An 18,993-nucleotide genomic window follows, 5' to 3' on the forward strand; every position below is an offset into this window, starting at 1 on the left:
CTTTACAGAACCAAGGAAAATTAATTGGAGTTCACCATTTAATAATGTGGCTAAACCAGATAAACCATTCTGTGTGTGTACTGAATATCGAGAAGTCAACGATGTCACAAAAACTTATTTATATCCAATTACATAAAGACATGGCTGCGTTTTTAAATTGTATATTCAAAGTATATCGACAATTTTGTCCATTATGAACATCTTTTGATATTCCACTCACGGAAAGTGCAATAATGTATCAAATACCTGTTTGTTATTTTACGAAACTGGATATATAACAATATATCGCTGATGACGCTCGATGAATGAGCTATCAAGTTCTCATTCATAAAGCAGGTCGAGTGAAAATTCTTATTCGAGCAAATAAAAGTTATATGGCTGGACTTACAGGACTCAGTAAAACGTATAACAGGACCTTAAATGAGTTGTATCAGACGAATATTACAAGTAATGTTTATAAATAATTTCACTGTTGTCCGATTGTATGAAATCCTAATAAGAGGCATACAGATTATTGCTGAATAATTTGTTCGTTTTGCGTTTTTTTTTTTAATATAAAACTGATATATAAAACTGATATATATTTCCGTCTTTTTTGTAATGTGTCATTGGTCACTCATCTGTATTACAAGTTACATGTTTATCTCCTTTATTGTAATTGGCTCCTAAAAGCAATATTTGTATTCGGCTACGTGGCAAAGTAAATCAGTTAGGTATTGAAGACTTATGAATATTTAAAACCCTTGGAATAGACCCAGACAATTTTTAAAGTTAAGCGCAGTTTGTCAAGAACATCATTGAGAATGCATCGTATAATTTCATAAATTTCCTACAATATGGAAATTGGCATACAGATACAAATGTATCAAGACAGTTCATACATTTGCAAATGAGGACTGAAATTGCACAACTTTTAGTTAAATAAGCTAGAAATAAGACTTCAAAAACAGATTCCAAAGTGGAGGACAAAACGTTAACGATATCAAGATATTAATTATTATTAATATCGTACTTACTTTTCTTCTCCTGTCTTCTACTACCTGAAATGAAAGCAAGTATGAGTATGCGTGAAGTTTGCATGGTTTTGGGTTCAAATATTATGAACATTTAGACACAAAATATCAAACACCACAGGTATCATAATCTTCACGATTACTAACGTGGTCCAAGACAATTGTGTAAAACCCATCTCATGTCACAGATCTATGATAAGTGTTAATAGACCAACGAATATCTTAGTTTCAGGCAATCTTGATATATAATGGAAAATTTAGCGTTGAATCGGAATTAAAATAATGTTAGATGTAAAGGAAACGTCAGAAAGCAGAGACAGTACGTCATATATTACAGATCACGCGAATAAAGGCTAAATATGTGTGGATCTTTGTGGGGGTTTTTAAAGAAATTGTAACACTTTTAGTCATATAACATTAATGTCAGGAGTGTGGTACCTTATATGGATGTGTGGCACTAGGGCATTACGATGCCGCCATATAACATGATGTTTCACCCAGTCGCACTCTCTTGACACCCGACCGATCAGATATAGCATTACCCTTTTAATAATGAGCACCTAGCGCGACAGCTGCTAGTGCATGGCATGATTTCTCTACCGTTCGAATCCGCATATGAAGCGTGCGCTCTAACCACTTTCGTCTTCAGAGTGGTCTAGAGTACATTTCTGATTGTATTTGTCTTCCTGTTTAGCCCCATAACCATTCGTTGCAAGATGCAACATTGTGTCTACTAGAGCATCTAATTTGAATTTAATCTGCAGGTAAATACATTGTATTCAGCAGGAAGACTTAAAGCCGTGTGAAATTATTTTCGGCAAATTATCAAGTTTTTTCTTTCAACAAAGTATGCGAAAATGATGCTCGATAAGAATTAATCTTTCATTAGATTATATAAAGTATATATTGTGCTACTATTAAGCGGAAATTATTTATAAGTTTCGTTTATAATTACCTATTACAGAACACGTTCTTAATAAGCTTAAAAACACGTTTTTCTCATCGATTCCTGATATTTCTATTTATTCCATATAAAAGCTTGTTAACGTGTAAGGGGTAGTTGTCTAAGATAGACGTCCAACTGGTTGAATAAGTTTATTTCGCTGCTGGTTTGTTTATTTGAAATCTATGAATTGCATCCTAGGTCTAGGTTCTTCAGTATAAGTAATAATTATTTTATGTTGTGAATTCCCACTGAACTGTTTAATACAAACGCATATTTATATTTATATGTAATTTATATTGCATGTCTAACCTACATTCGCCATTGAGAGTTGACTCTGCGTCTACATGACTTTTATAATGGGTTTAAGATATCGGCTAAAATTTTAGTTCAAGGCCTAGCCTTGTTTACGTGCCTATAGTATCCTGGAAACGTCCTGAAAATTAGGTAGAATTTCTATTGGAAAATCGGGAACTCCAGAAGAATCTATTGCGTTCCATGTCTTTCAGGATTTTGACTAAAGTCTTAATTTGTGATACATATAACTAACTGAAACACGTTCTTGTTTACATATAACTAACTGAAACACGTTCTTGTTTGAATGATTGTTTTACGTTAAGAAATTCGATAATATTGTAATTCATTTGAAATATGTGTAATTTGTGACTGTGATTGGACATTTAGGATTACTTGAAATTAAAATTGGCAATATCGTATGTCTCGGTTGCTTTTTAATTTCATATTTTACGGAAGTAAATATTTGGTTTTAAATTGTCCTTCAGTTGTTTGTCGAGCTTCCTTTATGTTACTTAGTCTAAGATCTACGGTGGTAAGAAATGTGGGAATGTGTCCTTAAGTCTTACTTGTCCAAACAAATTTAATACATTCTTTGAAAATAATAATATATGCAAATAGACGAGCTACTTAAGCTTGTCAGATATTATGATCATTGTAGTACGAAAGCTTCTTTTACAAGACAAAATATACATGCTATTTTGATTCGGTATTGGTCGGGAAAAGATATTTTGGATCCTCGTGGTGTGACTATGATTAGTAGGTCAGTCAGTTTTGTGAGGGCATATTAAAGGAGCTAAAGCTACAAATTACAAACCGGCCCTATTTTTAAAAAAATGTTGTATAGAGTTATGAATCACTTATAGGTACGGCAAAGTATTTCACTGTTAAAATATTAATGGATAAGACAGCTTCGCAGAATAGCTTTTAATCGGGTTCTTTGCTGTTGTATGTGAAGTATTCTTCTAGTGATAATGTTCCAATTCAGGAGATTATGTCACTTTGACGTAGGATTTTGTCTCAGGAGAGTGTTGCCGGAGCGGTGGTTTCTTTTGCTATTTAGATATATGTTTATTAAAAGGCTTCAATTAGCCGAAACATAGGTAGTGTTTAATCCACTGGTAAGTGACAGGTTTTAATTATATCGACAATGAAATGGCCGATTGTTCTCGTACTTGTACATTTACCGGAGCCGTATCAGAAAGATATCATCATGATTTTGTTAATGAGGAAATTATTTATTTAGCTGATACATATATTGCTCAGTCTTTTGATAAAATCACTTTGCTCATCCCATTTATAAATCAAGAGATATGAATAGCAATGTCTATCTTTTTTACTAATCATTATCCTAACCAATTGTTGAAATGTTTTATTATACATTTTGGAATTCGATAACGCAGGTCAAATGAAAATAACTTTTTAAATAATTATTTCTTAAACGCACAATATTGCAGAGTGACTGTAATGTTTGAATTTTAAAAAGCATGAGTTAATAAAACGTTTTAGGTTGCAATTATTCACAAAATCCTAGGGTTTGTGAAGATTCAATTAGATGATTTATGATCTATGGAGCAAAAATGCATTTTTTGCAAGGTGGGGGGCTGCAATTGAAAATTTTGGGTCGCGAACTGTTACGGACCACGTCACTTAACCACATAAACGAACAGGTCAACACCATCTAACTGGCGGGTTTTGAGTCACGTTTTTCTAATCTAAATGCCTATTATGAACCAAAATGGCGGACGCGTAAGAGTCAGACGAAATGGTCGCTCGATCTTGTCGACTACCGGGGAGAAACGTCGAAAAGCTGTCAGAGAAACCTAACGGAGCCTATACATGATTCGGCTTGGGCACCAGTTTGTTTGTTGGTAACCATTTATTGAGGAATTGTGAATAACATCCGACATTGATATGTATAAATTTTTTGTTGAACAAATAGGCACGTGTCTATGTAGAAATTATTCTCTACTTGTCAATTTATATTTGCTATGTTTGAAAGCTCATCGTTGCATTATTGCTATATTTGCACAATGACTTGATTTACATTGGAATATTCCCAAAACAGATATGATCGGCTGTTCGATATTTCGATGATTGCAGTGTGTGTAATTTATATCATATTTGTCGGATTGGAGGTTGTTTATATTGTTGTTGTTGAGGTTTTCTTTGTTTTTTATTATTATAACAGCGTGATCATAAACGTTATTTCTATACATATGCATTAGCTTCGTGCACCAGTTTCTTTAAATTATATTAATGAACTTAGATACATATACAAGTGTTATCAATATGTATGTATTATCTCTCTCTCGCCCCCCCCCCCCCCCCGACACATATAATTATGTTTATTCAACCAAGTACTCAGTAGTGGTATATTATCCTTACACAGACCAAATAAAATCAAAGAGACTGAACCTAGAAAGGAGCTATATTAATTGAACATGATATTCATCCTTTTTGTCAGCTAATTCTGGCTAATGGGTACCATGATCAAAAAAGTAGTTTGTAGTGTTATTTATATTAATTTGTAATGTTTGTGTTTTGTTTTCTGTATGAATATGTTTTATGCATAATATCATTTTAGACTTGACCGTGTCAAAATCATTTGCACTTATTTTGTAAACAATATAATGCATAGCTAGTATTTTACTTTGATTGCGTTAAGTATTCATAAAGTGTTATCAACATAAAAATGTTCCTTTTTGTCCGTGTCTAGTACATTGGTATTCCCCTTAGAAATATTTGCAGCATTTGATGTATCCCATTTCCTTTTCTCGTAATATATCTTAACTCGTTACTAACCTAGTTTGTTCTAGAAATGATTGTTTTGATCCTCATCAGTTATACTTTTGTGTCCTACTTATTTATTCAATCTTGTTGAAATTAGTCATTCTTGCATTTAACATATGGGTCGGAGTCAATCGCATTGTTGTGTTCATTTGTGTGGAAGAACTTATTCAGATTATTAATCACTGGAAAAATACAAAGTATTTTTATATACGTGTCTTTGACTTGAACATTAGCATGGAATTATATTAAATTCAAATAAGGATATCCTGGATTATATTACTGTACTTCATCCAAAGACTGTTTGCGCAATTCCATGTCACAACCACTACAGGCCTATCAGCACATTCAAAGTTAAAGTTCTTTTTCACACCGCAAGCGGCTCCAGACATGTTGGCGGATCATGTTAAATTAAACCCCATGACCGATGTGATCTCAACGTCAATCCAAATATGCTGACTTTTCCAGAGCTGGCGTAGCTTTACAAACGACGATGAAACTCATCGAACCTAAACTGGAGTCCAAAAATTAGCGGCAAGCAGGCCATGCTTTCGTATCAGAAAATGCTTAATAAGATCATATCGTACTGCACCGGGCATCTTTTGTCATGCAACTGCTCATCATCGAGATGTAAAACGTCGACGATCCCATCGTGGGCAAGGTGGGCGACCAATTGAGGTTATGAGCCGATTTGAAAAATACTAAGACCCAAAAATAGGAGCCCTAAAAAATGATATGTCATATATTCCGACAAAATGTCTAGCTGTTATGCTGTCAACGACGAGGTCTTTTTTCCGACGCGATCCTGCATAATCTGGACGAGCTCCATGAAACCATCACAACGGTGATGGCAAGTAATGCTACTGTAACGCTCAAAATTACGCTGACGAAAACAGAACGAAGACAGGTGTTATACAGACGGAGATGACGTCGAACCCCTTTCTGACACTCCAGCCAGGGGTTTAAGTAACTGACTTCACTTTGCGATGAGGGATTATGCTGCGTGCAATACTCCCTCAAGCCTGGCTTGTTGCACTTTTTAGTGTGCCCTGATTTAACAACGCGCACCTGTTTGATCAACTCAGCAATTAAAGAAACAGTCAGCTGGACTAAGTATGTGGTATAAACATTTGTCTCTGACTAGGCTAAAGTAACAGGCAAAGAAAGAAACAGTGGACATAAACAATAGACGTAACTATATATATATATATATATATATATATATATATATATATATATATATATATATATATATATATATATGTGTGTGTGTGTGTGTGTGTGTGTGTGTGTGTGTGTGTAAGTATGTAGGTATTAGGTAAACGTGTCCTATCCAAGATCGACATCAAATGCCTGTCTTCATGACTTGATCGAACAAGTCAGAGGAGCATAAAGGCGAAGCTCGAGATAAACTACAAGTCGTAAGCTTTTGAGAGAGTAAAAAGGCTGTCGGGACGAAAAATCATCACGTTGCAGCATTACATTGAGCAACTGCGAGACAAGTTTAAATCTTCCGCTGAAAAAACCGAGCTAAACCATCAAATCTCCTTCGAATTTAGCACGAGATCATGAGCCGATCGCGACGAGGCGACATCGAGAAAAATTACCCAAAATCGATCCACAATCCATTTTGTGACAATGCGATAAAATTACATTGGAGTCACTAAAGGTGTCCACTGCACTGCCGTCACCACGACAAGCCGAAAAAAAGTGGCGATTGACTGACAACAGATTTATTTACGATCAACGGCACGTGCTTCATCAGGGACTTGAAAACGAATTTCTGTAATATCTTCTAAAACCGACCGTGGATGCAGAACTACGAATACACACGGCTATCAAACTCGGAGTAGCTCTCAACCTTCATTTTGTGCGAGCTATTGCTCAAAAGAGCGTCGACGAGTGGATGAAATCCAAATCGTTTATTATTGATCGCAACGACATTTTGTGTCACATCATCGGCGTCGCATGGTAGTCTATGTAACGTCGCATGCAATATTATAAAGAGTCATGATTTGCATGGATCTTCGCTGAAGTCAATTTGGTCTCGTTTTAAACTTTCAAATTTACAACCTTGCGTGGAAGTAAGCAAGTACTACTTCTCAAGCAAATCATAACGTGAAAAGGATGCATCAACATAAGAAAAGAACGACCGCTGTATGTTGTGGCGATCCTCTCCGCGAACCATTCGGTGAAAGAGGGTGTGGATCATCTCTCCAACTAAAAACCTGCAAGCCTTATTATCACACCATCAAAACCACCGGTATCGCGTTTACTGCTGTGATCAAAGATGGTTCTGGAAGAACTCAGCAATGGACATTCCATTAACGTGTTTGCCCTCGATTACACAAAAACGGGCGATAAACAGTTCGTGGTCTATCCCAAGTTGGTCTCCAAGACACCCTCATTGCGCAGCACCAATTTACTTTACATTTAGCACCATTTCGTGTGCATCAAGGTCTTCAGACGGATAAGTCTAACCCAGTTCACGCAGCATAATACTAACCATTTATATTTTTGCTACGTTTCACATCGTCTTCGACTCGGAAGCGATCCTTGAAAAGGTACAATGTCCCTCACCGGATCCAGACTATTCTTTTATCCAACTGGAACACATGTCCCGTGCGCGATCGGCTATAAAACATGATGAAAGTGTGTCTTCACCGTATCGTCAACATTGTGGAGAAGATTGTGTCCCTGGTTTTTTGAGTAGCTGACTGAAGAATGAAAATGCATCAGGGACCTCAGAAAAAATGCGAGACAACGGTCCTTCTCTTGCCAGAACAACTGCGACAGCACAAAAAAGCAAATTAGTCCCAAATATGTACAGAGAACTTCATGCTGCATGATAGAAAGCCAGAGATCATTGCCACGTGACAGAATGTTATCGAGGAGCATATCATTCTGACTATAATCTCCTAAGTTCGAAACTTCCTGGGATGGCTCATAATCTATGAGGGTACGATGAACATTGTCTCGTCGCAGAACTCGATCAACCGTGCGTCAAACGGCTTCTTGCTGCGGTGGAAACACAAATCAATTGTATCTCCAGCAACTCTGAAATTTACATGTTATTCTTTGTTCAACCTTTCCTATTCATCGATAGCGCTCAGATGATCTCATCGTCTCTGGAAGAACTCGCTGAAAACTGTCATCAGTGCACACACATGTAATTAAGAGCCAACGAAGATCTACACAAATGAAAAGGAATTTATCCCGACAGATATATCGATGAATGATCAAGATCCGACGTAACGTCGTTGCCATCCATGACGCATTTCATTCCCACTTACATCTCTCAGGACACACCGACGATGAATACAAGCACGCGGACAAGATATGTAACGAGCTAGATTGTAAAACTCTCGGCGATTATCATTATAACGATATATATCTCATAACGGATGTACTACTGCTAGCAGACGTGCTTGGGACTTTTGCAATTCGATCTACTCTGGTATTTCTTCTCGTCATGACTCTCACGGGACACCCCTGAAACAATCCGGAGTGACTTTATAACTCTTTATCGGATCCAGAACAATATAGTGCTCGGAAGAACCATGGAAAACATTCGACACCGCAAGAAAATCGAAATCATCAATAACCTACGACGACGAGATAAACTGGTTGCTAATAATGCCTTTGTGCGTATGAAAATCGTTGACAAAGAACTTTAATCGAATCCAGGAATACGCAATTTCTAGCTGGACAAACCCATCTACGTTGGTGCAGCTATTATCGACCCCTCCATGATGCTCATGCGCGAGTTTCACTATGATTGTATAAAAAACAACACATTCTTGTGTCATTAACACATTTTTGCTTGAGCACAACTCAATAATAATTTGGTATACATATGACGTTTGGTATGTATGTATGTATATATTTATATATTTATCTATGTATATATGAATATATGTGTATATGTATGTATGTATGTATGTATATTTATGAGGCCACACTTTTATCAACAAAAGAAGAGCCTTTTTAAATAGGAAGCCTATTTAAAAGCGCAGTATGTAAGGGTAAGGGTAAAAGAATCTACGCAATATTGATTGATAGTTCTTGACTACGGACTGCTCAGAAATTAGTATAATACTTGAAATTGACTAACCGTATGGTATTGTCAGTACAATGAGGGCAAATCTTATGAAATTTAAAATAGAATGAATGAGATGAGTCATGTATGTTGCGTGCATGGTTTTATTCATAAGTTCAAGACTACATCCAGGTCAACTATAACATTGGAACTATGTAAAATGTCAGGCTGTTCTAGTTGGATAAATTTGACTCTTTTACCGATTTAGGTGTGCTGACATAAAATAATGGTTCATACAAATCCAGATATTTCCATTCTTGGTATTAAGTATTCAAAATTTATATATCAGTGAAATATGTACGAAATTCATCTTTGTTCATAACATAGTCAGCCTTGGAAGATTTTGAGAGAAGACTTCATTAAGTAATCGAATTTAATATTGTTCACTGGAACTGCAGTGCTGTAACATTTATTAAAAGACATTTGCTATAAGCTAATATCAGTAAAGCTTTACAGTGAAACATCGAAACATTTAATATTTGTACTAATTATTACATGGAAATACTTAGATATTCAAGGAGATTATATATTTATATTGCTATAAGTTTTACCGTGAATTCAATTAAGGGACATTTTGATTTAAAAACAGAGATTGGTCTGCGTTGTTGGTACATAAGTGCATCGCAGCTTTCATTAGGAATACCTTTTGAATATATACTGATTAATTTTATCTCTTAGATTTTATATAGTATTTATGATCTTCATTAACCACCGAAAGTTAGTTTTCATTCTCTCTGTTTGTATTTATTTTCGGGAAATAAATATATAGTTTTAATTATACAAACTAGTTGGGTTTTTTCCTCGTCCTTAGTTGCGTAATTTAAGCTCCAGGTCATAACAAAATACTTCACTATTTTGGAGAGAATTGTTTGACAATGAGTTCTCTGACGAATATGGTAAGCGAAGTAGCAATAAACAACAGAGAAAGAGAGAGAGAGAGAGATACGAGGGGTTTGAGAGCACTTTCAAAATCCACACAAAGTAAAAAAGACTCATGTCAAGATTCAATGCATGGTTAGAAATGTCCCACGTTTGGAGAAAACATTACGCTACGTTTAATTCCCTAAAGACAATCCACAATGTAAATCATCTAAAATACCTAACTTGGCTAAAATCAATTTCAGCTTCAGCGTTTCAAATTATGATTTTAAGGAGCATGTTTAAGTGGAAGGACTATTAATTTAATTTATCCTTTACAATTACAACGCCCCAACACCCACTCCCCATTATATATATATATATATATATATATATATATATATATATATATATATATATATATATATATACATACATACATATATATACATACATATATATATATATATATATATATATATATATATATATATATATATATATATATATATATATATATATATATATATATATATATATATATATTGACACATATACACATATACATTTTCAGGCAGTACAATATACTACAATATATTTGATAAAATAATAAATGCCTTAATTTTCTACTTAAAGTACTTATTATAAAATGGGATCAGTGTTTTGGGGAAAATAACTTATTGGATATGGCGTTTGAATACAGTCTCGGCCTGATAGATTCGACATTTAGAATCCCTATCAAAATCGTTCTTTCCGCCCGCTGTTGACAAAACCATAAGTAGATTGGCTCATAAATGCTTTCACAGTTCGTTATTGCCTTTCTTTCTGTAACTTATCTATATTAAAACGTTTTTGATAATGATGTATTTGAGACGATTTATGTATAAATATTTGGAGAATATCTCTCCAGCAATTGATGTCGAGACTAAGAGATCTTCATCTGTAATCACAGGGAACAGTAAGATACTAAGCTACAAAGAGTACCTGACTAAGATTTAAGGAAATTTGATTCTTGCGATTTGAGATAATTAATACTTACGGGACTCAGGCTAGTACAGTCTTGCACAATACCAATCAAAGAACTCAGCTCAATGGTCTTGAGCGAGGCCGGCGAAAAAAGTTTTTTCTGCAGACATGGCATAATTTTTGGATCGGTCTTCAATATAACTTTATCAAATATTTGCTCTAGTTCTGGAACTCGCTTGAATTTATCGATGTCTGTTCCTTGATTAATTAACGTGTTGGCCTTGTCGTTTGCATCACAGCACGCTTTAATTTCATTATCCACACCTTCCTTGAAAGCGGTTCTTTCGTGTATAAGTTCATCGTAAATTCTTTGTATTTTTCCCTTTAGACTTTCAACTTCATGTTTGAGAGACTTCTCTAAATTTGCATAATGCTCTTCCAATGTCTTCAGTTCCTCCATCTTTGTATCGCTTATCTTCTTCATAAGCATTTCTTCCTTTGTTGCAGTATCACGCAGACGTTTTAGCTTTTCTAAGCAGAGACGTAATTTTTCTTCCAACTTCTGCTGCAGTTCAGCCGCCGCGGTAGCTGCTGTTGTCGAGATATGGGTATCGTGCTCTAAAACATTACACATACCACATATCAAGACATTACACTTTCGGCAAACAAACTTTATCTCCTCTTCACGATGTTTCTCGCAGAATATTCTTTGTCGAATCTTGCCTTTCATTTCGGGATTCAAAGTTCCTAATTCACTTATTTTGTGTTGTTTAGTTGCTTTCGATTTCTCATGGGAATGACAACAAGGCTCACAATAGTTTTCCTCGCAATCCAAACATCTACGGCATGCCATGGTGTCTGGACCACAAAGATCACATGTAAAGTTATCATCAGAGACATGCTCCATAAAACAGTTACTTTGAAAACCCGATGCACATTGCTCTGTTAACGTCACATTTGTACTGCTTTCTTGTCGAGCCGCCGCCAGTTGGAGAGTGCTTTCGTTTGTTGCATCTGTTTGAAAGAATCAACATTAAAGCAATAACAATCAAGATACAATATATTATGTTGTAGATTAATGTGCCCAATTTGGAGTCTTAAATTATCATGATGTCTGTAGAATAGCCCGAAATAAGTACTATATTTATCCGTGTTTTCGAAACAATTGAGACGTTGTTATTTCACTGGGTTAAGTATGAGTGCCATTGCACTGCAGATTGTAGATCCACCCAATGGCCTATATTATACGCAAGTCATTCATAAACATTTATAATGCTAATACAATGTTTTAAATCGTTATTTTGATCCGTTTAGAATGTATTCCTCGTAAACACATTCGTATTACCAATCGCTTTCCAGGACAGGCTTCTTCGTGAAGTGATAGACACCCTACGTTAAATCTTTTAATGAAAAATTGTACCCACGGAAGAGTTATACAATAATGCAAGGTTTGACATTTCAAACCAATTTAGTTTTTGAATTAATGGCATTATGACAGAGAATTAAACACACTTTTTGTTTCGTCGGGGGCTTTGACGTTAACGTTCAGTACATCATTTACATAATCATGGTATTCATTATAAAAAGGTTAAACATGATTAGGTGCATGTGTAGTATAAATAATTAGGATACGTAATAACAGTAGCCAATATATGTCATAAATAAAGGAAATTAGAAATGTAAACTCTGCCTCCATTCATCCCTGTCTGCGTGTCTGTATATCTCTCAAAAAAGTGCAAAACACACGCCACATAGTTTGGATCATGATCGGAATGCATTTATGAGCAAAAACTAAACTTTTTCCCATTCTTTGTAAGCCATATTTGTCACTGCAATTATATACAAATCGAATTTCATCGAATTTTTGATTATCAAACATATGTATACCTTCCTAAACGCAACACTGCAAATGTAGGATACTCTGTGTGTGTGTGTGTGTGTGTGTGTGTGTGTGTGTGTGTGTGTGTGTGTGCTTTTGTGTGTGTGTGCGTGTGCTCTAGGGGAGGGAGCAGTGCATATCTGGCATTTTCATAATAGCTCAGTACCTGATTCCTGAATGCACCTCACACTCGGATATATATTTTCCATACAAAAGAAAACTACATACACGTGAAAACTATATTTGAATGGTGGATACATCACAGGTGTGAGTTTGTTGTGTATTCTTTGTACCTGTACACTTTTTTATATGAAGGTGATCATGCCCATATGGATTACATAATAAGCTCATAACAGCTGCAGAAATACACTTTATGTACGATTAAAACCATATATATTTACGATTTGCTTCACATTCTGCATTTACAGCTATTTGTTTATGTACATGTTATCACGGTTTGTCACAGTTGCGCTGCCCTAACAATAGGCCTGTACTATGTTCGTTACACCTGACTGATTGTGTGTCATCCATAAGAATGGCTTAAGAGAACTGATATCTGAATGGATTTTTTGCGTTGAGTTTGTAAAAGGTATGTTGTTATTTATCACGAAAACAAACGGGGATACACCAGTTGCAAGTTGCCTGTCTGAGTACAAGTAGATTCAATTTTCTAAAATTATATACTGTACTCAAAAGACCTATTCTTGCGCTATTATTCAATTTAGTAGATGAATTAAATTGGTGATGTGATGTGATGTGACTTTGATTTTTAACGTAGCTTTAACAATTTTTCAGTCATATCGCTACGATGTGTGCAACGTGGCAGTTTATAGTGATGTCTAGCACTGGAGCATCATGCCGCAGACATGTAGCATGATGTCCCACCCAGTCACATTATCCTGACACCGGGCCGACCAGTCCTAACACTAACCTCTTAATGCTGAACGTCAAGCGAGCCAGCTGTTAGTACCATTTTTTAAGTCTCTGGTATGACTCGGTCGGGGAACTGAATTGGTAGTTTTGGGAAAAAACAAAGCTTTAATGGTGCAATAGTCGGATTTTTTTTAGTCCGAATGATTTTTTGGGGGGAAATATACGATATGTTGACAAACTTACATACCGCCAATGGAACATGTACACAAAACCATTCATTGCTTTTTTGCTTCTTTGCTGACAAAATATGTATTTACAGCTTGATATGTGAAAATGTCTAAATTGGTTCAGAATATTCAAAACCATATGTATAGTTTATAGCACCAGGTTTCAATCATGTGACAAGCCAGCAACAAACAAATATACATGCATTCAGATAGTATATGTACATATACAAAAATACACGTTGGCTGAACCTAATAAGTATTTTGCATGTCAAAGTTATATCAACACGGAATGCCTGACAGCTATTTTTAACATCAATTACAATATTTTTAAATAATTTTGGTTATGAGAGAGACAGAGTATTTTATATAATTAATCTCAGGATATAGAAGATATGCCAGGCATTCAAAGTTTATATATATATATATATATATATATATATATATATATATATATATATATATATATATATATATATATATATATATATATATATATATATATATATATATATATATAAGGGGTGAGTATTGAATTAAAAAACATATTACGACATAATGACATAATGCAGTATCATTGAAATATATTGATTTTATAAAGACATATATTACTTTTATTTTATTGAAATAAAATGAATGCAAACAGTTAAAATTATTTAACTATATAATTAGTATACAGTAGAGACAATTGATAAACATGCAGTACAGTAGTTGCAATCTAACACAGAAATAAGGCCTTCCAATTTAATTGCATGAAACTGCAGATTCGTCTCATAGTTTTCACTTTTCCCCGTGTAGTTCTAACTGAAATGCCTTGAAAATCACATGACGTAACTTACTTCATATTTTGTAAGAAGATAACACCATGAAAAGTATTTGGTTCTAGTGTTGAACGTTGTGCATTTACTATATCTGCATAAGTGGAGAACACCCTCTCATAAGTGACAGATGTTGCTGGTATGCACAATAACGATTTAGCAAGCGTATCTAGTCTAGAAAATCTCCGCTCGTGATTCTTCCACCACTGAAGAGGATTTTAATCCAAGAGAATCGACAGAAATACTATATATGTCTTAAGCTCTTCTAGTTCTTCCTGTGTTAAAATAATGGATGCGATATGATGAAACAGATTGATGAACAAATGCATGACTTCCCTCCCTTATTTGAGAAAGCGGTCATGATAGCAAGATTACTAATATTTAAATAAACATCATCAACCCTGATAATAAGATTGCTAATATTGAACTGAAGAGTGTAAACCCTGATACCACGATTGTTAATACTGAAATAAGCATCAACCATGATAGTACGATTGTTCATAGTGAAATAATCATCAACCCTGACAACCCGATCATAGATACTGAAATAAGAAGTATCAACCCTGAAAAAGGTTCCTAACATTGAAATACTCATCGTCATCCATGATAGCATAATTTCTAGCATTAAAATAAGCATCACCATACCTGATAGCGAGATTCAACTGAGATAAGCAGCGTCAAATATGATTGCAATATTGTTAATATAAATATAAACAGTCTCAACGCTGACAGCAATATTGTTAACATTGAAATAATGGAAGCTAACCCTGATAGCAAGAATGTATTCAATGAAATAAGCAGCATCAACGCTCATAGCGAGATTGCATTGAAATAAGCAGCGTCAACCCCGGTAACAAAATTACTAATATTGAATGAAGCATCGTCAACGCTGATAGTAAGATTACCTGCATTGAAATAAGCAGCGTCAACCCTAATATCAAGACTGTTAACATGGAAAACGCAGTGTCAATCCTTCGAGCAAGATTTTTAAAATGATATGCTATGATGAAGGAATAAATTAGATTGATACACATACTTTTATCCAGCTAAATGTACAGTTCGATTTCAAGATCGTATAACTTTAGCCTATAAGTTGGAAACGACTCGCCATGGAAAACGAAACATGATTCCTTAAAGTAAATCGTGGAAATAAAATATAGGATTATATGGAGGTTCCGTAATTTTTGAAAGCTAACGCTTTTATAAAGTATCTTGCATTTCAATTGAAAGGTACAGTGTACATTCCTTTTCATCTCAGTTAAATGTTATATGGTACCAGGCTATTGCATCTAAGTTAAATAAAAGAGAGTGCCATGATATTACAGTTAAGATGAATGCTGGAGTGTACAATACTTTTGTGTCTGAGTTGAATGATACGCTGTGCCTTGCTATTACATTTGAGTTGAATGCTACGGTACGCCAAACTATTGCATCTCAGTTGAACTGTGAAAAAATTTATACTATTTATAGTATCAGGAAACTGAAATAAAATAATAAATGTTATATGTTAGATTATCTAGAATTTTAATTAATGGTGAAAATGATCAGGTTTGTTTTATAGTTTCTTTGACTGTTTACTAGTTTTCGTGTATTTGCATCAAACATACATATTTGATTACAAACCCTTACTGTACTTATCTATACTTATCTGTACACTAATTCACGGTTGCGAAATTCAGTTACTGTCTGCATACATTTCCGTATCACGCTGTTGTCAGAGAATGTGAACTGTGAATTTTAGCACAACAATTCGATCCTCTAGCAGACTAGACATTGAAGTCTATTTAATTTGAGAGTATTTTTTCCCTGATGTGTATAACATATTATATTATGTAAATGTATTTGATAACTGTAATTTTAGTTACTTTTTATACCGCTAAAACATAATAATAATAATAATAATAACAATAATAATAATAAGTATAACTTGCAACATTAACATCACCAGCACCATCAAAATCATTTTTTTTTCTGTCGTACAGCATGCATGCTCGTTTTACTATTCTCCTCACTTTATGACCTTAAGATTGCATTTTAACAACCATACAAGGTCGACGATTTTCTATTCCTTCTTGTCTTATTTTTTCTTGCCAACTGTTGAATGTTGACATGATCATTTTGCAGTTCTTAAGCTGGGTCGCTTACGAATAAGTTCACAAAACCTAGAATATATCTGTCAGAAAGCTTTCTTCTGATCACATAGTTGAAATATCGTATTTGCTGGTGTGTGTGTGTGTGTGTGCGTTTGTGTGTGCATAAAATGGATGGATTCACGTGCACTAATAACATATAATAATGCATGACAGAGTTAGTAACCACCATTGTAAAATGAACATAACTAAATATTAATTATGTTTATTATGGGATGGGGAAATACTAATGATAAAATATACTCACACATATTCATGAATCTTTTACATGGCATAAATATGGGCATTTTTTTCATGTATCCGATGTAATGAGAGGTATAACGCAAAACGCGTGACAGGTTTAGGTATGTGGATGGCAAACGCATAAAGTTACGGACACTGCATGCACAGTTATAAAGCCCATGTCATTGACAATATGCACAGTTCTAAAGTAATTGTCATGAAAAGCGTATGAATAACAAGGGATTTATTTAAAAGCACTTGCAGAAAAAATATGTTATTGATACTTGTAAATGTAGCAACTATCGGTATTACTTCCTTTCGAAAAGTATCATCACTGAAAATACATCTTACTTTTCATAACTAATGTAGTTCATCAAAATGGAAAACTAATATCATGACTTCATCATCATTAGTGCAAGAAACTAAACATGATAATGATGATGAAGATCCGACATATTAAATGGCAGTCTGTATTATTGTTTTTTTGCCAAATGTTATTAAAATTCGCGTAGCACCTTTCAATTATGGTATTTAATATAAGACAGCTTTGACAATAGTTATAAATACACTGTCAGTATGCTGAAAATAATTATCACTTCACATCCCTTCAAACAGTCGGACCACTTTTGTGAACGGTTTTTGCTCTCCTACACAGTCTTTGAGTTTATATAATGCAATGATGAGGGCCTAGTGGACATTTGCTGAAAGATATCATTACCTATATTAGACCTTAAGTAACACATCAAAAGGAACTATGCCATCTATATTTAGGCATATTGAAATGCTGATGATGGTATATAATGTCCAAAAACTATGTTTAGTAGAATTATGAAACATCATATATAAGTATCAAAGTGTTAGAATAAAATATCAATGCTGTTATATATGACTTATTTAGTACAAACCTTTAGTTTCTAGTTTCAAAGTTCCATCTTTGATTATACTGCAAATAGCCTCTCGTGAACTTACAGTGGCCATTGTGTCTTTTCAATGAACTATGGATACAAACGTGTTGATTCTAGGAGGAAGCGAGTTGTCAACCTAATACAGTGACTATGTTAGGCCTGGGCTGAAAAAGGTAGATAACACACGTAGAGCCGAAACCCATGTATATAACTGATTTTAAATTTAGCTATTAGTAAAGGAATATCAGCTTGTGTGCACAAAAATGTCAAATAAATATATACTTGAATAAAATACGAACACTGTTTCAGGCCCGAGTGGCCAAGTGGTCAAAAGCACTAGTGTGTATATACCACCTTCTCACCTGTGTATGCGTGGCTTCTATTATTGATCCAGCCAATGTGGGTATATGAGAAAGTTGTCAGTATTCAACCATGCAATGCATCTATATCATTACCGGAAAATAAAAGCCTTCGACAATTAATGTAGGTCCAATATCATTTCATAAACTGACTATATACGAATTCCCATAATTGTGAACACAGGAGGCATTACAGTGAATGTGTTTCGTTAGACTGATACCAGAAAAAACATTGACTAAATAGTAGTCCCCCTTTGTCAACAAATGTAATATAAATGTGTATTTTTGCAATTTTATAATCATCTAAAGAAGACCCATGCTTACAAAATTTACATGAATCCCTCAAAATCTAACCTTCGTGAGTTTACACCATATGTTATTTATATGCTTCTATGCTACATACCCATTGTTATAAACGAAGCAAGCACACACTGCAGATAATATCATATTTATATAGCAGCAAGCTAGGTCGTGAATATGTTTCTGCACCCGATTAATTTGTTTTTCTATTGCAATATATATACCTCTATCATGTGATTGTTCAAGCAAATGCAGGTTTACAATGTACAGAAAACAGAAAAAACTGAATGAATAAAGGTC

At 34.5% G+C, this 18,993-nt stretch overlaps 1 protein-coding gene across 1 annotated transcript in view; it reads right to left on the reverse strand.

Annotated features, from left to right (window-relative positions):
- Nucleotides 1–18,993, reverse strand: part of LOC149774075 (E3 ubiquitin-protein ligase TRIM56-like) — a 41,089-nt gene that overhangs the window by 16,461 nt on the left and 5,635 nt on the right. The window contains exons 2-4 of the mRNA XM_089945843.1: nt 18,035–18,198; nt 11,037–11,977; nt 1,017–1,040 (exon numbers count right to left, since the gene is read on the reverse strand). Coding sequence (XP_089801969.1) covers nt 1,017–1,040; nt 11,037–11,977; nt 18,035–18,107 — 1,038 coding nt within the window. The 5' untranslated portion in view covers nt 18,108–18,198. The remainder of the gene's footprint in view (nt 1–1,016; nt 1,041–11,036; nt 11,978–18,034; nt 18,199–18,993) is intronic.

Source organism: Sinohyriopsis cumingii, unplaced genomic scaffold (genome assembly GCF_028554795.1).
Source record: "Sinohyriopsis cumingii isolate HCF-2022 unplaced genomic scaffold, ASM2855479v2 utg000426l, whole genome shotgun sequence".
NCBI classification, from domain to species: domain Eukaryota; kingdom Metazoa; phylum Mollusca; class Bivalvia; order Unionida; family Unionidae; genus Sinohyriopsis; species Sinohyriopsis cumingii.